This window comes from Astatotilapia calliptera, chromosome 7, assembly GCF_964374335.1.
Source record: "Astatotilapia calliptera chromosome 7, fAstCal68.1, whole genome shotgun sequence".
In the NCBI taxonomy this organism is placed as follows: Eukaryota; Metazoa; Chordata; class Actinopteri; order Cichliformes; family Cichlidae; genus Astatotilapia; species Astatotilapia calliptera.
Window position 1 is genome coordinate 66323436 of NC_137428.1, and position 27232 is coordinate 66350667.

The following is a 27232-nucleotide window of genomic DNA, read 5'->3' on the forward strand; positions in this document are numbered from 1 at the left end:
GTTTCTCTTCTCTACTCGGGATACATCTCAGGGCGCGATCTCTAACAACACTGGAAGCATTATATGTTTTTAGTTGTTTCTGCTGCACGGAAACGCTGCCATAGATGGGATCGATGGGTAATGTTGGTTTAACTTAATCCTTATTTTTGTAATTGTTTTTGAAACCATTGTTGTGTAAGAGAAATATGAAAAAGCAGGGAGAAATAAGGGTAGTAGTGACATAGATACGAGGCTGATGTAGTTAACAAAACTAAAACCAGAACTGAAGCTAAGCCAAACTAAAAAAACGTTTTAGTTCATCGAAGTAGTACGGGTAAAAAAACCAAAAAGATTTTCTTTGCATACAAAACTAAAATATAGACGGTGAAATAACCGACCAATAAATCACCACTTTTTTCCCCCTCTTATCAAGAGCATTGATAAGTCTTAAAGTCAACACATTGCACAGATTTGTGACTGACATCCACACATTTAATATTCCACGTCTCTGTCCTCTAACCTAGTCTCCACACATTACATCAGCACTGCTTTCATAGCGAATTCATATTGAATCCTTTTCTGCCTGTCATGACAAAACATTGATTTTTATTGAATGTAATGTTAATTGTGTCTTGACAAGGTGTTAAAATCATCTTTCTTGCCAATATAGTTGAATCAGGTTTTCTCTTGTTGCTCCTTTGATGATTGAAACAACGTCTCAATCCGGTGTTTATTTCACATGATGTCACACACTTGCTGCCATGTGTGGTGTCACGTGAGGGATGACAAACCAGACTTCAACTTTAGAGTAGGCGTGTAGAATGATAGCGATAACATCAGCTTGTTACCCTTTTGAACTGTAATAATGATTGCTTTACCTCGTTAGGGCTCCTAATTTGCTATCATCTGTGCTCTCTGCTCAGATCTGTGTTTTATTCCATCATGTGTTCACAGATCAGTCCTCTAATATCCACTTGGCGGTTACACAAGATGTTAAACAGACCTGGGATCAGGAGTATAGAACAGGACTTGACGGCTGTTTAAAATGTGGACGTGAACTCTTGTCTCGAGGTTTAGGGTTCGGCTGGAGCTGTGAAGACGTTTGATCAGCTAACCTTAACACCAACACTTTGATCGGCTTCACTAAACTACACAAGACTTGTGAATCCCCCTTTGTCTCCTTTTACTTTGGAATGAATTGTGACTCAGTTTCTTTTCCAGTTCGTCCACATCCCTCCACTGCTTTGTGTTCATTTGATCATTTCAAATATGATTTACAGTGAAGCAGTGAATTCCTCAGTTTTCATCTAGTGTCTAAATGCAATCTGTGCTGCACCTGCTAAGCATGATTTTCCTACCACCTTGTAGTAGGTGACAGGGATTAAAGTGTAATTTGGAAGGAATCTGTTTTCATGCTTGCTTCTATAAAGCAATCATGCCTCGTGGTGCTGCGTGGGTGTTCGGTTACCTTCCTACTGCAGCAGCTCTTCAATACACTCTGGAAGGTTGGATTTCCTCTGGTCTGCTGCTCAACTCGCATTGCGAGGCTGGAAAGAAAGCCAACCTTGCATGTTCTGATTCAACTGTCTGCACACTGTGTAAAACAGCAAAAAAATACATGTACTGGTCTGAAAAGAGGATGAAAGCACAGCTCGCACACTGCATAACTCTACTTTTACCTATTTATTGCTTCTTGATAGTTGTAACATTTCCAACACATCTGCTCATGATCAAACAGTAATGCACCATCTGATATTTCTGATGGCCATGTGTTTAATTTGGACTATTTTGAGGCATATGTACAGTTTGTTTTCTCCAATTAGAAAATATTCTTCTGGTGCTTTTATCCTGATCACAGCTAAAGTGACGCGTGTGACTCATTTTATTGGTTAACAGAAATATCCTTTATAAATCATTGCTTAGTTATGCAGTGAGTTATACAGTAACCTAAGAGGGCAAATGGGATAATTAGTTATCGACTGTGTGAAAGACAGGCTGTTTACTGGGTAAACCTCATTCTGCTAAAGATAGGTCTTAATACCTGGTTTTTGATGCTCCCTGTTGCTGCCACACTGCACGCAGCGATACTAACACGTTGAGGATGACCGACCCAAATGAAAGATTTCGGCAACTGTAGGTTTAGCTAGTCAGAGATTCTGCTTCCCTTATATCGACTCGACAGAGTCCTGCAATTTGTTTACCATCTGAACTACTCACAGCTGCGCCCACGTGCAGAGATTAGAGAAAGCAAACATGGATGTGATGGGATTATGGGCTGTGCTGGTTGTAGTTCACTGTTGCACGTTCCAATCAATGTACTTTGCTCTTTTTAGATGATGTTTGTCATCAAAAAAAACCCAAAACAAAATAAAATATTGAAACGCGGCACTGGTGCCTGCCTGCTGGAAACAGTATCTCCTAGTTCTTCCATTGCTGAGTATTGAATGTTGTACTATCATAATATCAGAACCGCATGCCAGAGGACGGATCTCTTTTATTATAGCAGCTATTTCTTGTATCATAATCACACAGGTAAATAACATTATCAGTAGGGCTGTTCGATATAACGATATATATCGAATGACGATGTAAAAACATCTATCGTTTCATTTTACGCTATCGTTTGTTTCGTGGTGTCGCAAAATAAACTGTTTACGGTAATATTTTTCATGGTTTTGATGGTCACTGTAGTGGCTATATTAATTTCTTAAAGTTTTCTCTTTCTCTTATATTTAATATAACCACACTACGGACGGACAAGCGCCTGTTTTTAAGCGTTGTCGTTAGCAACAATGACAGTAAAACCATCGTGTGTCTGCTTGTTTATTTTCCACATAAACCTTTCACAATAAAGCTCAAGATCCTGTTGAGACTTTTCAAAATAAACTGAATCACGTAAAATAGTATACAGAGGATTTACGGATGAGAAGTAAAAAAGAGCCGTCTGGTGCTAAAAAATAAACCTTAGACTCAAACGTTAGAACAGGCTTTTCCCCGCAGCACGCCGTGTAATAAATACTCACAAAGAAAACGGCGGCCGTTACAACTTATGTTTAAAAAATGTATCGTTTCATGCATCGGCTAAAACACTCGACTCCAGCTACACGACGCCCAGCTGGAAACACTTCTGCCCGAGATTCACAGAATTTACAGAAAATGTTACATTTTTGTGATTTATATCGTTATTGGGGTGATAGATGTCTTATATCGGGATATGAGATTTGGGTCAGATCGCACAGCCCTAATTATCAGTGCCGGGAATATCAGTTAGTTTCTCGTTCTGTGTTTCCTTATTTCACCCTGTTTTTTACATTGGCTGTGGCATTCTTCATGTTTGAGGTGTAATTAATGTGGTTTAAGAGGTAAGAAGATTGGGAACAGAGTTATAGTTTAGTTTTCCTATGGCAAGAATCAAAAACCCAGTTTGGGTTAGCCTGTGTGCATTCAGTGTGGAACCAAATCATACGACCTCTAAGGTTTGTTTTCACATGACAGCCGAGCTGTTTTTTCTTCTGTCCATCGTTCTTCCTGGACATGCAGGGAGATGTTCGCTTTGACATCAGAAAACTCTGATGTTGGATGTTGGATGATCAGTGGACGTTTAAACTGAAGTCCTGTTGGCCGTCTGCATATCCCGACTCCGACCATAACTAATACACGGAGACCAGCGTCTGCCTCAGACTACATTTCTTAGTCTGCTGTTAAGAAGGGTTTGGAGTATACAAGTAACCTGATATGTGCTTTTATTTCAGTATGTGCTCAGATGTAAAATGTATACAGATAACCAAATGTGAAAACCCATGCAGATTTTTATGAGTAGTGCTATTGATAACGCTGATGCAGTAAAAGCTTTGCTGAGTAATGGTTTTGCATTTTTCTACCGTCCATGGTTCATTGTATCTATGTTTGCATAGCATAAATACTATTCTACACTAGTCAAGACTTGTTATGAACAGCACATAAGTTGGGGAAGTGGCATTTCAGCTTGAATTTGAGAGGATTCCTAAATCAAACAGCTTTGGCCGGAGCTGCCAGGACGCTCTAATTGACCATGTTTGACACCCATAAGCAAGCAAGAGCAGGCTGAGCCTGTGCCCAGACTCCCTTGAGGCAATTACTAATATGTAGGTTGTACAAAAGACCCATTGTCATCGGAAACTGCTCCCCTGAGTCATGTCAGCTATTCTGGGGTAAATTTCTTTATATTGTGCTTTTTAAAACATGCTATTTAAGATTTCTTTTCATGGTTGGAAAGGGTTGGATATAGTCCAACAGATTCTGAAACGCAATGAGGCTCAGATTCATTTAAAACCGGATTTGGGCATAATTGAGGATTGTCTTGGCAGCACAACTGAGCAGACTGGGACCAGTATAAATCCTGGAGTACTTGTTTCCAGGAACCACTTTATTCTCTCAGATTAAATTCTACAAGTACATCAAGTGGAGCTGGATGTGGCTTCTTAGCTATTCTATTTGAGTTTTAAAGTAATTGGGTGTAAATGAAGCCAATAAAAAGGGGCATTTCTAAGGTTTTGAAAATGTTTTCTTCATGATATAAAACGCCGTAGCTGCAATTCTATCCCTTTGCCTCATTTAGCGTTCACGGATCTATGAATATAGACATTAGTCTCCACCTTTCCCCATAGATACTTGCCTCCTGCGCTCGATCAAGCTCTCCCTCTTCATCCATGAGTCTGACTCTCAAGATGTATTTATTTATTTATTTATTTAAAGTTTTTACTGACGACATGTGTGGAGTCAGATTTTATTTGACAAAATCACGATGCAAATAATTTCAAATCATGTCTTTGATGTTATTTCTGCAATGTTTGCAACTGAAAGAATTGCCCAGAGAGAAGCAACAAAATATTTCTTTTTCTTTTTTTTCTTTTTATTTGTTCTCTCACAAAGTCCAAGAACTCCATCGTGGTGCTGCAGATATCTGGCTGTGACAGTACAGATAGAAGTGTGCCTCCAGGACTGTTTGCTGTCCAACAGTGAAACAAACAAACAGTAATATCTTGTGATGAAACTAAGCTGAGATGTAATATATTTTAAAAAATTCACAACTGAATACATAAGCAATAAACAAATAGCTGGATAGTCATTTATTCAGTCTTAGTAAGCGATACTGCAAACTACACAGCTTGTTGGAGGAAGTTGGAGCTTCTCTTGTTGACGTTAATGGAAATTAGATGAGGGCATCAGATACAAAAAAAACCTAAGGGTTTGTATACTGGGAAAACATAATTTGAGGTCATAATAGGGCTGTTCAATTAATCGAATTTTAATCACGATTACGATCTGGGCTTTCCACGATCATTAAAAATGACTGAGCCGATTATTAGCACCTCCCTCAAGCTTTACTCTCGCGCTGCTCCGTGTAGCAAATCGAGCGCTCCTCTCTGCATTTCGAACACGTGTCACAACAATTAAGAGGACCCAAGGGAAGCTCGGAAAGCTAAGCAGAAGTTATTTGGAGAGGAGAGTGACTGTCGTTGGTTGAAAAGAGAGGTAAAAAAAAAAAACTTCAGTGGTGTGGAAACATTGTGGGTTCGCGGAGTCAGACGTGGATCAAGTAGACACAGTGTGTAAACTTTGCTACGGTGTAGTAGCTGCACCACAGAGCAACACTGCATAGTTCACTAAACTTAGATGTTTACATTTTTCATTTATTTCTTATATTGCAAACATTTGCACTGTTATCAGTATTTGCACACTATTTTATATTATTTTTTAAAGTCATTATTCAATACATTGTTATTGTTAACCCTTTAAAGCCGGTCAGAGCAGCACGCTCCGTTTTGTGTAACTATTTTTAAATCCCTGTAGAACCTGAACCATGTAAGCTAGCGCAATAATTTTTTTTTGCATATGAAACTTACATCTTATGCCATCAGCTTGTCCTCAGTCACGGTTTCCTTCCACATAAAGCTTTGCAAAAAATTGCATAAAAAGCGCTTGCAGGAACAAAAACATAATATTCCAGAAACACGCTTTGCCGAGCCGATCAGCTGTTCGTCCAAAACCAGAAGTGACGCCATATTCGCGGAAAATGTAGTTTTTTACTTGTAGGCCTTAAAAGCCTATACTGGTGTTTTTATAAGTCATGTTTGACTATTCTGAATAGTTTCTGGGATGCTTAGAACTCGAATTGCACAGCTGGAAATAGTTTATTTTGATGCACATAGGGCTGAACGATATATCGCATTTGCGATAATATCGCGACATGATCAAGTGCAATTTTCTAACCGCAAAGGCTGCGATTATACTGCGATTATAAGGCTGTCCAAATTACTACCATATCCCAGAATTCATAGCGCAGCCCAGCCAAACTCCAGTTTCCAGCAATGGCGGCCGCTACTAAGTTTTAAAATTACTCATACTAATCTTTCTGGGTCACAAAATAAACTTTTAACATATTTTCAGGCGAGAAAGTAGTTGTGTAAACATCAAATATCTGCTCGGTTTATCAAGATATCCCATATTTGCAAAAGTGCTTCGACGTTTTCAGAGGCGTCTGCTACCCACCAGCTCGACAGCTAGCCGGGAGCTCGAGGATTACTGATGCGGCCGAGAACGGCACAACTCCCGGCACATCATTTTCAGATCACCGCGGAGTTTCGCTGCTCGGGTTAAACGTAATATATAAGTCACTTAGACAACCTAAAAATGTTATTGTTGGGCTTTTTTCAGTGTTTTGTTTGTTCGTGAGTAAATCGGTTTGGCTGAGATTAAAGTTATTATTATTTTAGATAGCAAGAAGCAGACGGCCAAGTTTATTAAACTCCACCGAGACAGCAGTGACGCTAATCAGAACTAGCCTTCTGATTAGCTAATCAGAAGGCTAGACCGTCCAATTTCACGCCTTTAAACTTTAAAGGCGTGTTTGTGTGTGTGTTTATACAATTGCTATTATGTTTGCACTTTATGTGTAATGTTACTGACTGCAGAGATCAGTAAGATGTGTGTATTTTTTATTTATTAGTTTTATTTATTTAATATTATTTTTTAATTGAATGACTGTCACAGATGTCGAAAAACTGAGTGTGGTAAAGCCACTGATTTTTTTTTAATGTATATTTCTGCAATCTGCACATTGTACTGACTTTCATTTTAATGTTTACACCAGGGTTCCTTGTCAGCACTTTATGCTCAGATGTTTGTAAGCTAAAAATAAACTATTGTGTATGTTCAAATATACTGTTGTGATTGAAGAAGTTAAATAAAAATGTCAGTCATCAATTCATGCATCACCTCATGTCATCATAACAGAGGTCTGTCTTCCAGGAAAGAACAGTTTAAAATAATAATAATAATAATAAATAATAATGGATTGGATTTATATAGCGCTTTTCAAGGCACCCAAAGCGCTTTACAATGCCACTATTCATTCACTCTTGCATTCATACACAAATTAATGTAATATAGTATTGGCCATACTATATGATGTATTGCTTGTCTTTGTTTAATAATACAGAAGACAAAGACCTTAAAAAATAATCGCATATCGCATCGCAATCGCAATATTGGGGCAAAAAATCGCAATTAGATTATTTTCCATAATCGTTCAGCCCTAGATGCACATGCTGTTTTCTTTGCAAATTTGCATCATAGGATTGTTTTTTTTGTTTTTCCTGCAGTATATAAAAATTGCTGTATCTCCAAAATAAAACTATGAAGACACTCAAAATAAATTTCCTGTTGTTGTAAACTATTTTTTGCAACTTTTTTGTATTTAAAGTTTTGAGGGACAAACCTCTTAAATTTCTCCAAGTAGAAATATATGTAAAAAAAAAAAAAACGATTTTCAATTTTTTTGTAGCTTATTGCACTTTTTTGCAATTAATGTAGTTACTATGGACTTAATGCATACATATTATTAAAATATGGGCTATAACAGTTGTATTGATGTATAGCAACTTGAAATGCTCCCACAAATGGCACTACAACATGTAAAAAAATAATATAAGCTCTGGTGGACTTGGTTCTATGGTAGGTCTTAAAGGGTTAAATAAATATCGTCAAATAATCGAGATCTCAATTTCAGTGAAAATAATCGTGATTACCATTTTTGCCATAATCGAGCAGCCCTAGGTCATAATATAAAACATTAAGTTCATTCTGTAAATTTGGGCCCTTCTAAATGTCTGAAAGGATGATGATCCAGGATGAACTCAGTGGCTAACAAGCCGAGCCCCTCACTCGTCACATCTGCTTTCAAAATGCCGTGATGGCAGTAGTGAAAACGCTCATATCAAATCTTCGAAATGGGACTTCACCAACCGACAAGTGACATTACGGTGGCTACATCCATCTTTTGTGCTGTTTGAAGCTCGGATAATGAATTGTTTGTTGTTAGCAGTGCTCGTGAAACGAAATCGGCAGCGTCTGCATCAGCTCAAACGAACTGCTCGGCTTCAGTTTCAGAGGGTTAGGGATGTGATCGAAAAGCCAAACGGTTTGGAGACGACTTCGGCCAGAGACAATTTGAATTTGATCCAATAACTATTTGTGTTCTCTGTGTGGTCTGAGTCTTTGTTCGCTATGTGAACAGACACAACTCTCCTAATTCCTGCTGGATGCACCTGTGCATGACTACAACCTTTAACTGAGTAAAGTAGTTTGCATAGACTCACAATGAGCATGTCTGCTCAATAACTAATATCAGAAGTGAGTAACACAGCCATTAATACACTCTGACTTAAATTTGTGCATTATCCTCTCAATATGGAGTCACAGTGTGTGGAGTGATGGGTCATTATTACTGTCATCTCAGGTAATTCTGTTTAAGCTAGTTTTAGACAAACATGTTCTGTACATTGGTATATTTACATTCCTTTTTCTAACATCTCTCATGATGTTTTTTCATACCGCCGTATGGAGTTTAGGTTAAGGTCCAAATTCCCATTTCCCTATGCCTCTGTGTTGGTGACAGCCACATGGCCAAAACTAGGAAATTTGGATTTGCAAGCACTGATGATAAGCATTCGCTGGCAGGATTACTGGAAAGTAATGGATGGATGTGGATGAAATTTATCACTAGGGGTAAAAACGTAGAACGTATTCACTTTTAGGGTCAGTTTGGAAACAGGATTCTTTTGGAAGGATTGTTCACACCTTTGTGTTTCATGCAGATGGCTGTGACTATTTTCTTGTCTCCAGTTTTGGTACCGTGCACACAATGACCAACAAGTGATGTAGACTTGTTGTTGTAGACCAAAAAAGTGGACCACATCAGTCCAGCTCTGAGGTCCTTACACTGGCTGCCTGTCCGTCAGAGGATAGACTTTAAAGTTCTGATGCTGGCCTATAAAGCTCTGAATGGTTTAGGACCAAAATACATCAATGACCTCCTGACCCAGTATGAACCATCCAGATCCCTCAGGTCATCTGGATCCGGTCTTTCATCAGTTCCCAGAGTCAGAACCAGACACGGAGAAGCTGCATTCAGCTTTTATGCTCCTTATATCTGGAACAAACTCCCAGAAAGCCTCAGATCAGCTGAAACACTCAGTTTATTTAAATCCAGGTTGAAGACTCACCTGTTCTCAGCTGCATTTGAATAAAGCACCAAATCCACACTTTAAGCTTAAATTTCAAAACTTACATTTAACTACTGATTTTATCTACTGTTCTGATTTTATCTGTTTTGATTTTATATACTGTTGTTTGTTTGTTTGTTTGTTTGTTTGTTTGTTTGTTAATTAGTTAGTTAGTTTATTTGCTTGTTTTAATCAATTTTAAATCATGCTTTTTATTTGTTCTTGTTTCTAATGTCTCTGTAAAGCACTTTGAATCACCTTGTTGTTGAATTGTGCTATACAAATAAACTTGCCTTGCCTTGCCTTGCCTAGACGTCGGAGTTAATCGTTCCACTTTTGTCGTCAGTGTGATCTATTTACAAGTCGCAGGCAGCCCGTGAACAGACCACACCTGTTGTTGCCTTGCAGACTAATTATTATTATTATTATTATTATTATTATTATGGTCTAGCTATTTTCAAGAACTGTCATGGGATGTTAAGGTAATCATTAACTTTCAGGAACAAAGCTAAAATGGAATGCATCCCAAGGCAAACTGGATGAAATGAGCAAAGGCATAAATCCATAAAATCCAGCTCTTATTACACTTTCTAGAACTGGTAAAGTTGGTCTAATTCCATTCTTCCCAGTTATTTTATGCTGATATAACTGGTAAGAAATTCTGTCTCAAAACCTCTGGGTTCATTCGCCTGACTGTGTTTGCATTTAGCAAACAGCCATAGCTCATCTGATTCTCCTTAGTAATCTGTTCGCACATATTCATAAAGGAAATAATCAAGGATCAAGCTCTTAAGTCTGTGGTTTTCCAAGTCTGTGGAATGTAAATGAAACAAGAAACAGAAAAATCCCAGATTGTTTCTACAGTGAAACCAAAGGAAGAGCAAAATGAACCAAAACAAAGAAAAATGATGGTTTGAAATGTTTGTTTGTTTTTGGAGCCATTATAGTGACAGTGTTTATAAAGAAATCATGCTGTCAAACATCCACAAACAGGACTACTGGCCTAATCTCTGTGTCTATTTTTAGATTAGTGGATGATGTAATGCAGCCAGGGCTGCATGTGTGTCAGTCTTGTGGGAATTCTGTGAACGTGTGAAATCCTGCAGCTCATCCAGATGTCAGGATAATTGCAGAAAGAGCTCATATTTCATGAGTTTCCTTTATTTTTGCTGCACACTTCAAATATTTAGTTTGGAAAAGCATAAAATGAGGCCCATTCCATATCCTTACTTTTCTTAATTACTGTATCCCATACATCCCATCTGTGTGGTTTCTTCCTGACCACTGGGAAACACACAGTGCTGCTGTGGAGTGTGCACATGGCTCTCTCTGTAGGAGGGTACTGTTATTCAAACTATAGGTCAGCTTTGTTGTCATTAAGCAGGGTCATGGTATAGCATGTCACAGGAATGTCTGTTTGAGCTGTGCTGTTTTAGACACACACACGCGCGCACACACAGCAACACAATATGCACATATTTGTGTGTCTCCATACAGTTTATCATCATCATCCTTCCAAGATCATCTTTTTTGGAAGTATAATTTCAAAAAGTTTAATCTCAGCTCATTTCTTCTACTGCTTTTGTTCTTTGCTCGCTACGTCTTGTTTCCTCCGTCATTGTTTGACAGCAAAAGAAAAGACTGGTCAAGAATTTAGGACACAGCGTTCAGAGTTTTTGTTTTACTGATCTGATTAATTCGCTGATACAATCAGCGGTCTCCTGATAGAGTACCGATCTTAAACATTCTCACAACTTCCTCAATAGTCAGGCTCTGAATGCAGCTAATTTGGCTTAATAATTAATGTTTACCCCTGATATTTGGGCTTAGTACTACAACCCGGCTGATTCTGGATGGGTACTACTAGATTCTTCTTAGGAAGCCAAAAAATCCAGTATTGATATATCACCTAATCTTCTATATGTAAACAGTATGTTGAGTTATGTTGAAAGGGGAAAAGATTTGTTTTAGCTCCCTTCACCCTAATTTTTAGGCAGCTTTATTTTAACTGCTCCTGATCAACAGAATTTTTGTATGGTATGTCTGAAGGGTACAACATGGAAGTGAGATGGTAAAGTCCAAGCTCATATCTAAATGTAACTGTGTACTGACGTAGCGAGGCACTGTCAAAAATACGCAGAACAGTTGGTATAGTAGACCACTGGTGTCCGACTTAGCTGCTGCTGTGGAGAGGACGTCTGTCACATTATACCAAAAAAGTGTTAAAGATGTAGAAAAGTGTCTGCTGCATATTTGTGCTCCTTTTGTTGTTTTCTTGTATTTTTTGTGCCTCTTTAACTCTACAGTAGTATTTAGCTACTTACTGTGCTTACCATATAATTACGCAATTTCTAAATTATGCCAAATGTTTTATGAACAAAAAATAAAACAGAAAAAATGCATATTTGCCAATAACAATATATCAGGGCAATATCAATAAGTCTGTGTGATTTGATTCAACAATGAAATCTTATATTTGAGTTTTTACTTCCATACAGAGGAACTAATGTGTGCCAGTATTTTCATTCTTGTTACTAAATGTATGCTCTGGGGACTGACTGAGCACAGATGTGCGCACATCTCCAACCACAAACCTTTACACTTTGATGCGTGTGTGTGTGTTTTGAATAAAGTACACTACAAGTTAAGGCAAAGAAGAAATGGTGTGGCTGGCTGTTCTGGTGAAGGGCTCTTTCTGTTTGCGTCAGCACTGCTCCCTTATAGTCGTGTTCCTGACTGACTGAGGCAGAGCCAAAACTAAGGCCTGCTGTTTTCACTGCAGTGAGGAGTTGGCAGTGTGTGAAAAGGAGGCCAGCTGACCTCTGTACCTGCCTTCCTTTCATCACGTGTTGCCACTGGGACTGGGGCTACATTGGTTTCCACGAACTAGCTCAGCATCCTGGAAAGTGGAGAACAAAGCTCGAGCTTTTAAATCTAAACGGGTCGTTGTAAATAATGTTTTTGTAAGTAAGTTAGTAATATCCTCAAAACAGCAGAGTTTAACCTCAGAATAATTACTTTGAAAGGTATTCCAGCCTAAACAATGTTGCAGTGCAAGAACCACCAGAGCAGCTGTTGGCCAGATTATGTTCCGAGTGCACACAGCCACACCAGTTTGTTCACCCTCGCATCCATTCTTTATGCTTTCTTTAGCATACAGCCTGCCTGGAGCTTATGTACCTTATAAACATGAGATGTTATGTCCTGTCAGCTGTCCTCATTGTAAGAAAGTAAGCAAGAGTTATTCCTAGCACGTCAGAAGTGTAATTATTCGCTTCAATCTTTCTTATTTTCACTTTAAAGAGGCAAGAAAAGTTTCTGCATCGCTGCTCGGAGCAAATGCAAAACACTGCTTCTGCTTGGTTAAAAACAAATGAACCACCAACAAACCGAATCAACTGTGTGGTGGTTTTTAAGTCAATGTGCTTGATTTTTTTTATTTGAGCTTTTTATAATAGTCTTCCATCCTTCTAATCTACCTTGTATACTTTCAGCCATGTTGGTCAGAGCTGATGAAGACGTTACTGCCAAATCCACTTTGTTATGGACGGGGCCTTCCCCATTCATCACAGCAAAGCTACAGACATCAGTGAACATGAATGATCTCTAACCCCTGGAGGTTAAAACGGTTAAAAATAGCTTAATAAAGCTGTGCACAGTATATCCATGTAGCTATTCAGAGACCCTTATTAGAGCTAGATGATTTTCTTGACTGAGAAGGGTTGTTGTGTTATTTCACAGTGTATTTAGCAGTGAACCCACCATTTCCTGTGTCTGGAAGTGAGTCTGTGCCACAAGGACGCATCTATACACTTTCTCCCTGTGTGTTTCCTGTCTGGCTTTGTGTCGGTACCTTTCCTGTGTCCAGCTCCATGCTTAGAAATACAAAGGGTTGTTTAAGGTCATGATGCTGCAGAGGAATGACAGTAGCCAGAAGTCGTCATATATAAAATATAGTTGTGTTGTTAAATAGATTGTTAAGAAGCATTCGGTCATCAAATTCATCAAAATAAAATTCCAGGTGGAAGATTTGTGCAAAATTTAAAAAATAAATAAAAAATGGGATGAATGTGTCGTCTTTGGTCAAAAAGGCAGATGAAAATACTTGTTGTTGAGAAAATGATCACAGAAACTTAAGAAAGTTTAAAAAAGGTAATTTTGTATTTTGTACCTGGTGTTATACCTGAGGAATATCATGGGAATGTTTTTTGCCTGATTTGGACTGTTTTTAAAGAATATTAGATGGACGGTATGCATAAAATAAAATATCAGTCTCCTCCCTCCAAAATTGTTTCCACAGCTTCCTCTGCTGTTAGATGAGACATCCAAACACTTTAGAGACTTAACATAAAATAATGAATATGTTAACTTGAGCTACTCTCCTGGGTCTCCAAAATCTTAACTTATGTACGTATCAGATATTCCTTCTAAAACAATGGTCAGGATGGAGGCATTTGATGAATTGACATACGTGACACTCAAGAAGTTGCAGGTCATGAATGACATAAACTGATGTGGTTTTTAATTAATGTTGTTTGTTTTTACTGTGCCAGATCAGAAATTGTTCATCGCAGATTCACATCTGTAGGATTTGTGAATGTAGTGCTTTGGAGGCCTGACATTAAGTGTTTGATGTAAAATATTGTACAACAAATCATCATTGTAAAATTCTCCATTTCACACATGTGAGAAAACTATAATCTTTCATGTTTTCTTTTCCAGTTTTGTTACATTTGTAACAATATGTATGTTTTTTTTTATTTATTTTTTTTAATACTTTTTAATTTGTCGCTCTTTCTCTTTTACAGAATGAAGATTCCTGAGGCTGGGAGTTAAAGCTCTCTAGCAGAGAGAGGGTTTTTCCAGAGCTGAGGCTGGACCCAGAAGCCCCTTTCTGGGGGTGAGGGGACCTCACAGCCCGGGAGTTAGTCTGGACCATGGGAGATGGAGGTGCCGGTGCGGCTGGAGGAGATGGGGTGAATCAGTCCCATGTCCTGTTTGACAACTTTGTCCAGGCGACCACATGTAAGGGCATTCTCAAGGCCTTCCAGGAGCTATGTGACCACCTGGAAGTAAAGCCCAGTGATCACAGGATCTTCTATCACAAACTCAAGTCCAAACTCAACTACTGGAAGGCCAAGGCCCTCTGGGCCAAGCTAGACAAGAGGGCCAGCCACAAGGAGTACAAGAAGGGCCGTGCCTGTGCCAACACAAAGGTAAGGCAGCATAATTTGAAAATCGTTGTTGTTGTTGTTTTGTTTTAAAGCTGGATTTTGTGGTTAGCTTGGGCTCCTGTTCCCATTCACATCTAACAGACTGAACAATATGATCCTCAGTATGTTGATATCTTTATTTTTCTTCCACTAGGCTGAAGATGTCTTCACTTTGGGCTTTGTAGTTAGGGAGTTGCTCATAATTATAGTAGAAGATAGATGTATCTTATAATGGTAAAGCCTATTAAACAGCTATAGGCTAGACCGTTTTATTAAGTTGAGTGTTAGATGCTAGTGTGGGGTTTTACACACTGAAGCTTGAATAGGTGGATTATGAGTCGAGCAAGAAAGCAAGTTAAGAATAGATTCGACTTGCTTCCTTAAAACCTGTCTGAAACTTCTGTGCCATTTTCTGTTTAGTGTCTGATCATTGGTGCGGGGCCATGTGGCTTGCGTACAGCCATCGAGCTCGCTTTCCTGGGGGCCAAAGTTGTGATTCTGGAGAAGAGAGATGCCTTTTCTAGAAACAATGTGCTGCACCTCTGGCCCTTCACCATCCAGGATCTCAGGGGTCTCGGGGCCAAAAAGTTCTATGGGAAGTTCTGTGCTGGTGCTATCGATCATATCAGTGAGTAGACATGATTCTCTTGAGCTCTTCTACTGGTACTAATACAAAATATATCAAAGTTATTTTACATATTCTTTCTCTGTGTGTGTTCTAGGTATTCGGCAGCTTCAGCTCATGCTTCTCAAAATGGCACTCCTGCTGGGCATCGAGATCCACGTGAACGTAGAGTTTAAAAGCCTTATTGAGCCTCCTGAAGATCAGGAAAGTGAAAGTTAGTAAATGGAGCAGCTGCCAAATGTGTCCAAAAGTGCATGAAACTATCTGTCAGAGCCTATGAGTGTCGACTCTGTTAATGCATTTCTGTCCGATTACACATTCTGTGTTTTCTTAGGAATTGGCTGGAGAGCTGAGATCCACCCTAGGACACACCCCGTCAGCGAGCTGGAGTTTGATGTCATCATTGGAGCAGATGGAAGGAGAAACACGTTACCAGGCGAGTTTGCATGCGCAGACTGGGAATAATGCATCAGTAATGCATTTGACTAAATGAAGCGGCACTGTTTGTCGAGTTGGAGGCCAGTTAGAATGATTATGATCTCACTTCGTGTGCAGCTGTGGTTGGGTACCTGACCTCGCTCTGCTCCTCACGGCCGAATGAGCATTTGTGTACATCTTAGCTTCTGCGTTCAACTTCAGACAGTATTTGCTCTCCAAGCACAGTTAATAGGAACTGTTGAACTAGGTCTGTTTCCTATGAGTGTTGGGACGCACACATGGAGACCTCAGTGGAGCTTTGCACAGGAGTGTTTCTCCTCTAATTCGACTCTTTTGGAGAAGGCGGTCTGCAGGACAGACGATGTCATGAAATTGTAGATGCTTCTAGATATTCTATGTATTGTATGCGCTTAAAAGTAGCGTGATTTTTTTAACATTTCTAATTTATGTTCTTTTACTTCACTAACGGAGTGAACAGTTACTGGTTTCTAACCTTGAGGCCTTCCTCAATCATCCGTGCTTTTCTGTAGGGTTTCGGCGCAAGGAGTTCCGGGGAAAGCTCGCCATCGCCATCACTGCTAACTTCATTAACAGGAACACAACGGCAGAGGCAAAAGTTGAAGAGATCAGCGGCGTGGCCTTCATCTTCAATCAGAAGTTCTTTCAAGACCTCAGAGAAGCAACCGGTCTGTCATGGCTCCATTCTCCTCCATTACTTTTTGTCTGTGTAACAGTTACAGTATGATGCAGTTTAAGAATTTCGGGTACTACATAAAACATAAAACATGTGCTTTTGTTGTTGTTGTTGTTGTTGTTGTTACTGGTAACTGCAAGATCTGGAGAAGCAAAAGGAAGCAGTTGATGCCAAAAATAAAAGTAATTGGACAAATAATCTGTGCTCTGATCATAGTTAAAAATTGGTCAGCGCACTCAATTAAAATACTTAGGTTTGACGCCAAGCCGGCCACAGTTTGCCGCTGACATGACAATGTCCCCGAGGCTCTGGTTATGTGCTTTGAAAGGCATAATTGCTGCTCTTGTGCTCAAATGACGTCAGGATTGTCAGCTCTGTTAAAAAGGAAAATGATTGTGTTTGTTATGTAACACTACATCTTTCTGTTGGTCATTTTAGGCATTGACCTGGAAAATATCGTCTATTACAAGGATGACACGCATTACTTTGTGATGACTGCCAAAAAACAGAGCCTGCTGGAGAAAGGAGTCATTCTACATGTGAGTGATTAAAGCCTACAGCGCTTGCTCGTCTCTGTATGCTTGTTCAAACCAACAAAATTAGTCCTTCTCTCTCTTTTCTGCCTTTTTTTCTTCACACTCTTTCATTGTTTTTCAGTCTTTTATTCTCTCTGTAAATTCCTCCAGTTTTTTCCCTAATGGTCTAATCAAGCCAACGGTATTCTGGAGCAAACTGCCAACTTAAGCACTTGCTACTTATTTGTGTCCTCGCTAAATACGGGAGTTTCCTTTCCATGGCCACTTTGCACAGGAAACCGGAAAGACCTTTTGGCATGTCTGTCTTTGTGTAGTGATATTAATAAAGGATATAGATGCATAAATGTCTGCATTAAGTTTTAAGCAGAGATCTTTTTAGCTGTTGTTGTTTTTGATTTGTGCATGGATGTGCAGCTCTTTGTTTTTATGGGGAGTTAATGACGTTTGGGCATACACTGAGGTCCAAAGACAGAGTGCATTTGGATTATGTAAGCACGACTACAGTGCAGTATGATGAGCTCCTTTTATAGCAATTAAACAGCTCAGTGTAGCCATTTTTATTTTTTAATTTTGAAGAGATAGAGGAAGACAGAGGCTAGTCAGCACAGCTCATGGCAGAACTACAAATCAGAAAACAGCCCCTGTTAATATCTTCCACTGCCCCACCCTTCCCGTCACGCACCACCACTGGAAGACCAGAGAGCTTGAAGATGGAAGAAATGTATCTCTTACCGCCCTCTGTGAAAACATGTCACTATCAAAGCGTGCAGTGATTTGATGCTACATGTTAGAGAGACTTCATTCCAGTGCAAATCCTCTGGGCTCTATGTGGTAAAGGGGTTGTATAATTCACATTGTATCATATTCAATTCAATCTTAGACCCTACTATAATACATACAGAGAAAAACCCAACAATCATATGACCCCCTATGAGCAAGGACGTTGGCGACAGTGGGAAGGAAAAACTCCCTTTTAACAGGAAGAAACCTCCGGCAGAACCAGGCTCAGGGAGGGGCGGGGCCATCTGCTGTGACTGGTTGGGTTGCAGCAGATGGCCGGGCATATGAAGCTCTTAAAGCTCAAAAATCTTAAATCTTAACTTACAATTGGGGAAATCGTTTCCTTTTATTTATTTCTTATGAATTTTTCATGTTAAGGCCGCTTCTTATCTCACCTGCTTCTCCTGCAGGACTATGCAGACACCGAGCTTTTGCTCTCCAGAGCCAACGTAGACCAGGCTGCCTTGCTGTCTTATGCACGTGAAGCTGCAGATTTTTCAACCAACCACCAGCTGCCCACACTGGACTTTGCCATCAACCATTACGGCCAGCCTGATGTAGCAATGTTTGACTTCACCTGCATGTATGCTTCAGAAAATGCCGCCATGGTGCGCCAACGCAATGGGCACAAGCTGCTAGTGGCGCTTGTTGGCGACAGCCTGTTAGAGGTGAGAGGAATGACGATGACTTGTGATCGACTCTTCCTTTTCTTGCGTTGGGACTTCACTAGAATAACTGAAAAATTGACTGTGTAAAAATGTCGTACTGGCCCTTCATGTAAGTCTGTAGTTGTTTTAGTTTTTCCTTCTCTGAAAAAAATCTCCCAAAGTGTATTTTGTTCCGATTGGCTGCCCCTCGTGTGGCTTCTGCAAACATACCCTGGTAAAAGTACCAGGGTATGTTTGCAGAAGCCACATGATCATTTCAGTGAAACTTAATCATCATTGTGGCTACGACATAAAGAAATCTGCTTAGGAAAGCACAAGAGTAGAAATAATTGTTTGGAAACGAAGCTTTGTACTGTCTGAATCTGAGCGTTTTCCTTACTCGGATTGTGCTGATCTCATTGTTTGAAACTTTGGACACACTTCATATAAGCAGTAATGCAACATATCAAAAGCATTTGTCCCCTTTAAAGATTTTCAAGAGACTGTTTTAAAATTCTTAAGATTAAGGTGTTGATTTAAAGCTCGTTTCTATCTCTGATATTTATTATAGTTTGCATATTTGACCATATTTGGGTATTGAATGTGCTTACTTTGTCTCCAGCCCTTCTGGCCCATGGGGACTGGCATAGCCCGAGGTTTCCTGGCAGCCATGGACTCGGGCTGGATGGTGAAGAGCTGGGCCCAAGGAAAAACCCCTCTTGAGGTGCTGGCTGAGAGGTGAGAGCGTGGAAACATTAATGCATGCACGCCAAGACCTGTTCTGTTCTTGTGCTCATACATATCTGCAGCCACACTCTTCGATGTGCTTTCTCTTCAGGGACACCCTTTTATCTCAAAGTGCTTTACTAGGAAATGTGAGATTTCAAGCATCAGTCCCACCTCTGTTAGTACTAATAGGATAAGAGTTTGTAGTAAGGACTGACTGGAATGTGCCCGTAATGTTCTGTTGTGACGCTGAGAGCAATGTGATCGCGATTTGCTACTGCATTATCATATTACACTGCTGCTTTTTTGTTACATTTCACTCAGTTAAGGTCGCCCAATGGGGATGCTTTTGTTTTTTAGGGAGAGCATATACCGCCTTCTGCCTCAGACCACACCAGAAAATGTCAGTAAGAACTTCAGTCAGTACAGTGTGGATCCTACGACTCGTTACCCCAACATTAGCCTCAACTTCCTCAAACCTAGCCAAGTGAGTATGAGCACTAACAAGCCACAGTGCCTCTTTTTAAGATTTCGTTATTAGCTTAAACCAGGTTGTGTTTGATGCTATTATGCAAATACGCTTTTTCATGCGAGAAATGATCATCTTGACGTTGCAGGTGCGGCACCTGTTTGACACGGGGGAGTGCAGGGAAGTTCGCATCGAAATCGAGAACGTGATCAACTCATCAACCCCCAAGTTGGCCAGGAATGGTTTGTGTCTTTTCTGCTTGTAGATGATATGGCATAGGCTGGTTAATCAGTGTAGGAGTTGCTGCCGTCACTGTTGCTGAAATGTAATACTGAACTATTTTCACTCTAGACAACTGCCTGCTTGACAAGCAGTTGCAAGGTAACACAAAGCCCGAATGCATGGCGTTGCTTTTCAGGGACCTTTAAAAGTTTTAACAAATTTGATGAGTCTTTCTGTATATTTATGAATGGCGTGGATACTGGAGTGATGAAACCTTTTGGAGAGACTCCATGATATTTCCTTTGCGTATACTAACTCGGTTATTGATCCACTCACTCAAGCTCCATGGCTATATCGAGCATTTAAAGCCTCTTGTAGCTGTTTAAAGTTTTCATGTGAGTTCTGCATCCTTTCCTAACCTCCCATTTGCATCCTTTTCTTCTTACATCAGTAAAATCTTTACATTTCATGGTTTGTAATATTTCTCCATGGGCTTATTTAAACACTGATTCTAGCATGAATGATGGGGCCCCATTGCTGCTCAGCCTTGCCTGACCCAAGGCTATGAGATTGCTCAGCAAGAGACATGTAACGCTGCCCAGAAACAGTTTGTGTTTCCTTCCCTGCTTACTTCAGATGCTGTTCCACCTGCAGATTTCACACCAAGCATTTAATTTTGTCTTCTTTCCCACACATCAGAATCCATAGCTCGGTCCAGTAAGCTGCTCAACTGGTGCCAGAGGCAAACAGAGGGCTACAGGAATGTTAATGTGACAGACCTCACCATGTCTTGGAAGAGCGGCCTGGCCCTTTGTGCCCTAATTCACAGATACAGGCCTGATCTTATGTGAGTATCTAAAGAAAATGCATCTAGAACGCGGAGATTGACATTTCATAGATGGAAAGGTTTTTTGTTTGTTTTCCTCCCCCAGTTTGTGAACTTGTACAAACCTTGCCAAGTATATCCCATTGTGGTTTAAAAGAAAGGACTGAAACTGCTTCGTTTCAGAATGACTGGTCTGCTTTGTGTTTATGTGTTTGCTGGTTGCAAATGATGTTTACTGCCTGGTTGGGACCTTGTATATCATTGTAAATGAGGTGACAGCCACCAGTTAAAATACCCCCATGGGTCTCCTAGGGCTGAGATGTCCTCATTTCCCCCTCTCTTCTCCCACACACAAGCATACATGAACGCTCTGCTCACCCTCGCATACAATATAAATAACGCAATCTCCATCCACAATGCCTAATGTGGTTTGCTATCCTCTGGAGACTACACGGCAATTAACATTATAAGCTATTAGAGCGTTTCTCCTGCCCGACCTTTACAAAGTAGGGTAGCAGTTGTTCTTTGCTGCTACTGATGAGCCAGAAGGATGAGTGAAGGAACCTTTGGAAAACTGCCGTCATGTGTGTTTGTGTAAATGATGGTTAAGATAAATAATGGAGGTCCCACTCAGCGCTTGTTGTGATGTTGTAATGCATTTAAATGGATGCTGTTTGCAGCTGAGATGTATTGATGTGCCATGTTAATGGTATCTTCAGCTGCGGTAATGAGGACATTTACGGTAATACTGTCCACCTGCTTTACACGAGTGCTTCATCATTAGTGTTTGTGGTTTATTTCCAGTACAACTAAAGCTGCGGGACAGTTTTTCTCTTAAATGTTGCTGATTCATCACTAACTGTGGGATACTTGATAGATTTATACTCTTAAACCAAACAAACATGCACACTGGGGGCACATCAGTCCATACAACTCTACTTAAACGTGTTATCAATCTAGATTGTGCATAAGGTTAAGTCCTGCACCTCAGCATCCTCACTTCTCTGATAAAAAGCAGTCAGTTTTTCCCATTTTCTAGTAAAGATTTCTCCTGTTGATCTTACACTTAGGTCAGCTTTTTATCCTCTTTAGGAAGACGGAAATAAAAGATCTCCACTATTTTACCGAGCATCAGATGTTTTTCCCCAGAATGATAGATTCTTTTATTCGTGTGTGTGTATTAGCAGATCTGCATTCAGCATTTTAATTTTTTTATTAGTTTTTATTTCATTTTTTCTTAAAGCTGCTATAAAGTCTGTGAACAATTTACGAATGTTGCGAAGCTCATTGATTTTTGTTTTACAGCCCACAGCCTTATTGTTTTGATTTGGTTTACTCTTACTGTTCTTGCATTGTTGTTTGCCACTAACAGTTTTCAGCTAGCTCAAGAAAACAACGGACAGTTTAGTGGCATTAAAACCAGATACTTTTACTCAACAGTTGATTTAGAACAGCGAAAATGTGACCTGTTTTTGGGTTTAAAAAATAAATTATTGCAATATCTTTTTTTTTTTTTTTTTTTTTGAATGAAACTCTAAGAGCACACGCTAGTCGTGGTTTAATTGGACCTTTTCAAGTGTAATTTATATGACCACAAGGATCAAGTTCTTATATTTTTGATATGTAATATACGTTTGTAGTTCAAGCACCTATCAGCCCCATTCCCTTAGTTTGCATTTGAGATGCTTGGCATCACTACTTGCCTCTCACTGTCTGTGGTCTCTCTTCTCTGTTCTCAGTGACTTTGATTCCCTGGATGAACGAGACCAGGAGAAGAACAACCAGTTAGCTTTTGACGTGGCAGAAAGGGAATTTGGCATCTCACCATGCATGACGGGCAAGGAGATGTCCTCTGTGGTGGAGCCAGACAAACTCTCTATGGTCATGTACCTCAGTCAGTTCTATGAGATGTTTAAGGACACAGTGCCACCTGGAGGTGAGAGATGGTGCTACAGTGGGAGTTTTTATTCTGTAATTTTCTTTTGAGAGACATCGTGACGATCTCTGATCAGAAGGGTCATTTACTCAAAAAAAAAGTATAATCTTGAAAGAACTTTAAATTGCTATTTTCTGTTAATGTTCTTATTTCACGGATATCTGTTCAGATAACCAAAATCTGAGTCCAGAAGAGAAGGCTGCGTTGATATCGAGCACAAAGTCTCCCATATCTTTCCTTAGCAAGCTGGGTCAGAGCATAGCAATCTCCAGAAAACGAAACCCCAAGGTCAGTGTCTGAAACATGCCAGTATATCTCACTTCTTCCTAAAGCAACAAAATCAGCATTTCATCATTTATTTATTTAACTTTTTTTTTGCTGAGGGGGAAAATAGCACATGACTTTTCTTCAACAGGACAAAAAAGAGAAGGATTTAGACGGGAAGAGAAGGAAAACCAGCCAGTCTGAAGATGTGAGTATTTCTGACAGCAGAGCGTCTCAGATGTTGATCTTGTGATTAGTGCTTGAGCAGTCTAGCCAACCAGAACCAACTAATTAATCCCACTAGACTGGCAGTGATTGCCAAAAAAGTTTAGCTGTTTTGTTGTGTTTTTTCTCCCCCGACTACTTTCTCACAGGACGAGGTATCGAGGACCAATCGTGACGACAGGCCATCTGTTCCTGCGATCCTGTCGGAGAGAAAAATGGATTCTGCTGCTGTGGGGAACAACAACAAAGTGAAGGTCATGGCCACCCAGCTGCTTGCTAAGTTTGAGGAGAATGCTCCCACTCAGCCTACAGGACTCAAACGACAGGTATGGAAGAAACTGGTCGTCTCATTTTGTGGTTTTACAGCTGGTGGAAATCAGGATGAAGCCACAGGGAAAAGATGCAGAGGCCTACTGGATGTTCTAGGAGCTGCGGTTATATTTGCACACTGACTGTGTTTGTTTTCTTAAATCAGCATTGTGATGAACATGTGAATATCATGCTTCATGTCATGACCTGTAGGTCACTGTTTTAATGAGCCCCGCATGCTTATGTTGGTCAGGCTCTGTATTGTTCCTGGGACATGTGGGTGGACTCACAGTGCTGACTGGGCTCGGAGGGCTTGGGTGAACTGGTTCGCAGTGGTCTGGATTTCTTGCCACTGATGACCAACAGAGCAGTGGGAGGGAGAAGTGAGCTTTTGAAACAGTAGACAATAGTGCTGGCGGAGAGAAGAGAGACGTTTTGTAATTGTTTTGGGAAAACTTCTTCTGGTTTGTGTGCCGCTGAAATCTATGAAGATTGCAGATAAGGTCCTAAAAGTCTTATAAGAGTGATGCTTTTTTTTTTTTTTTAGGTTAAAAACGTTCTTTTATTTACATTCTGCATGACATTTACTGTGCATTGTCTCTATAAATATAGAGTTCACCCCACATGATGCACTTATGCTGTCTTGTCATTTCCTTATCTTTTCTGAAGACATATTTTCCTACTGCTGCGTCTCCACTCATACATGATTCACTTCCTTCTTTCTGTTGCTCTCTCCTTGGTTTCCACCCTCATTATGGACCATTTCACGATGCCTTGCATGGTTATTCTGGCCCTTTAATTGGCCATGCTCGCTGTCACTCATCTTTAACTGACTACAAAGGGGGACTCGCTGCCCAATCTGGACCGTCTTTTGCCCCCTTCCCCACCCCCTGTGAAAGAGCCAGTGCGTCTGGCACCTGTCCCAGCATGGAGAAAGGTAAACATTAGCCCTGTAGAGACTAACAGCTAGACTAACCATATATCCCCGTGGTGTTTCATAGTGGGGAAAGCCACTTTGTGTTGAGCTGTTGGACCCTGAGCCCACTTTGTAGTGGGCAGACTTGAGATCTGTTGTGTGAGATTTGGAGAAACTAACACAGTAGCTTGTGTGCAAAACTGTTTGACTGTTTAACTTTCCAGTCAGATAGCTGCACGGTTTCGTGTGCGTGCGTGTTTGTTTGTGTCCAAGAGAGATGGAATTAGAAGCAGAGTCACAGTCATCCTTGCTTCTCCTGTCTTGGTTCAGAGACGCACACAGCAGCAGGAGAAGCTGAGCATTCGGTACAAAGAGATGATCAAGTGTCAGACGTTGCCCAGCAGAGGGGAACAGGTATGGTTAGCTAGCTAGCTATGGTTAGTTATTTAGTTATGTAGCCTCCCCTTCTTAAATACATTGGTGTTTTGGTCTAGAAGCAAGTGGAAGAGACTGTAGCCTCACCAAGCATCACATGACTGTTTTACAATAAAATTGTTTTCGTTTCAAAAAAAGTTTTTGTTTAATCACAACAAAACCTTCCCAGTTATTTCACGTTCTTAAAAAACATCTATATTTATATTTGTGTTTTGTTTGGTAGTTTATTTCTGCACAACTGCATACAAAGGCCAAAAGGTTGATCCTGTTCATCTGGACATGCAGATGAACAGGATCAACCTTTTGGGATTTACTTACCTGGATGATTGAGCATGCATCGAGACAACTGCATACAAAGGCCACAGAAACACGGTCGTCCTGTGTGACTAAGACTTTAACCTGCACAAGTGCAACTGCAAAAAAGAAAAGGAGTGAATGACTTTTGTTATAAAAAGCAAATTATTTGTAAAGAAAAAATATTTTACAGACAAGTTTTTAGTATTCTTGGTGTCACAGATGGAGAAATGCAGCTGGATATGGAGGCAGCTCTGCACTCTAACTATGAATAAAGAAGACGGTTTATGTACTAAAATAAATAGTGAAGTTTACTTTCAATTAAAAAAAAGTGTGCTTCAAAAATATAACGTGTCTCTATAAATACGCAAGTTAACATTAATGAAAACCAATGTTTATAAATAATAGCATATAAAATATAACCGTTAAAAACACCCACGACGTCAGTCTTTCCGCTTGTTCCTTTTTAGTACTGTTCTTCTTTTTACACCTCGTCAGTGATTGGCTGGACTCTCTCTAGCCTTCATTCTTCATGGCAGGTTCAACACAGTGCTGGAACATTCTTTAGAGATTTTGGTCAATGTTGACACGATAGCGTCACACAGTTGCTGCAGATTTCGCACCTATGATGTGACACACCCGTCCCACCACATCCCGATGGTGCCCATCTATTGAGATCTGGTGACTGGAGGCCATGCAAGGACTATGAACTCATTGTCATATCCAAGAAGCCAGTTTGAGATCTCCGTTCATGCTGGAAGGAGCCAGCATGATAATATGGGGCACTGTGGGCATAAAGGGTGTCCGTGGTCAGCAACCATACTCAGGTACATTTTTAAACAATGTTCAGTCGGTACTAAAGGACCCAAAAAATATCCCCCATGTCTATATACCATCACCAGCCTGAACCGTTAATAGAAGGCTGTACCTTCATTATGTTGAAGTCAAATTATGACCCTACCACCTGAATGTCACAACTCATCAGACCAGGCAACATTTTTCTGCTCTTCTATTGTCCAAGCTTGGCGAGTCAGTGCAAAATGTCCTGTTCCTAGCTGACAGGAGCAGCACCCGATGTGCTGGCCCATTTGCTCCAAGGTTCAGTGTGTGGTTCATTCTTCATACCTTGTGTGTAATCACTGGGTATTTGAGTTTCTGCTCCCAGCAGTAGGGCAGGGCAAAAATATTTATCACGATATGTATTTGAAAATTTGCGATAACGATCTAACTGACGATATAATTGACGCGAGACAAAGTACTTTACAACTCCACAACTTTGATGGGTTTTTTTGCACTAATAATGTATTTTCACTTAAACAAGCAGCTGTTTTTTATGTGCATTAAAGCTATATAACTATTTAACAGTGTGGATGCAAATTCCTCGCTGACAGTTTAACCAAAAGACGTTTCCAGTGGAAACTGGCCGACATATCCTCAGCATAACCATGTATAATATCCACAAAACTTAAAAAGAGGTTATACACACACAATACGGTAACATTATGTTGAAGCACAGTACGTATCACTCCGCGAGGCTCCTGACTACGACAGCTGTAATGCTCCGACAATCCATCAAGAGTAGTGGCTTCGTAGCTTAGCAAAGTCGTGCTACAACATTTTTGACAGATTTTCGTGCGCCGTGTACATAAAATCCATTCGAGGTCAGTAAACGCAACCAGAATTCATACATAACGCACACCGGATTATAAGCTGCACGGTCCATTTTTCAGAAAATCAAAGGATTGATTTTAAGTGTGCCGTATTTTCCGAAAAACACGGTAATAACGACGGCCCGCTAGCATGCGCTACCAAAAAATGTGATTAGGTGTATATCTGACGGACGAAAGCTAAACCAGTTCCACACCACTGAAGTTGCAGCATTTTTACAAACCAGTTCTAGTTCATCCGTTTCATTCAACGATCCACTTTCGCTCTTCTCATTCTGCGTCGCCGCCAAGCTTTTTCCGCCATGTGCGTATGAAAACAAAGGCACTGCGCATGCGTGTTTTACCCATATTCTATCGCGATATTTCATAGTCTTGTCATTGCCTAACCCCTGGGGCAACCTGGGACCATTTCGTGGCCTTTGCGTTTTACGTTTCCACGCCATTTCCACTGTGTTTAATGGAGTATAGCCAAACTTTCTAACATGA

At 40.2% G+C, this 27232-nt stretch overlaps 1 protein-coding gene across 27 annotated transcripts in view; it reads left to right on the plus strand.

Moving 5' to 3' along the window:
- The window catches only part of mical3a (microtubule associated monooxygenase, calponin and LIM domain containing 3a), a 79188-nt gene that overhangs the window by 19728 nt on the left and 32228 nt on the right, over positions 1 to 27232 (plus strand). For 22 of the 27 annotated variants that reach the window (XM_080304924.1, XM_080304922.1, XM_080304918.1 and 19 more), the window contains 17 exons: positions 14333 to 14740; positions 15158 to 15365; positions 15460 to 15576; positions 15697 to 15798; positions 16331 to 16486; positions 16933 to 17033; positions 18221 to 18478; positions 19080 to 19195; positions 19544 to 19670; positions 19801 to 19894; positions 20574 to 20721; positions 22440 to 22636; positions 22806 to 22924; positions 23052 to 23108; positions 23275 to 23451; positions 24276 to 24371; positions 24681 to 24764. In XM_080304924.1, coding sequence (XP_080161050.1) covers positions 14462 to 14740; positions 15158 to 15365; positions 15460 to 15576; positions 15697 to 15798; positions 16331 to 16486; positions 16933 to 17033; positions 18221 to 18478; positions 19080 to 19195; positions 19544 to 19670; positions 19801 to 19894; positions 20574 to 20721; positions 22440 to 22636; positions 22806 to 22924; positions 23052 to 23108; positions 23275 to 23451; positions 24276 to 24371; positions 24681 to 24764 — 2436 coding nt within the window. In that variant the 5' untranslated portion in view covers positions 14333 to 14461. The remainder of the gene's footprint in view (positions 1 to 14332; positions 14741 to 15157; positions 15366 to 15459; positions 15577 to 15696; positions 15799 to 16330; positions 16487 to 16932; positions 17034 to 18220; positions 18479 to 19079; positions 19196 to 19543; positions 19671 to 19800; positions 19895 to 20573; positions 20722 to 22439; positions 22637 to 22805; positions 22925 to 23051; positions 23109 to 23274; positions 23452 to 24275; positions 24372 to 24680; positions 24765 to 27232) is intronic. The other 5 variants (XM_080304934.1, XM_080304941.1, XM_026176626.2 and 2 more) reach the window with 2 other exon arrangements.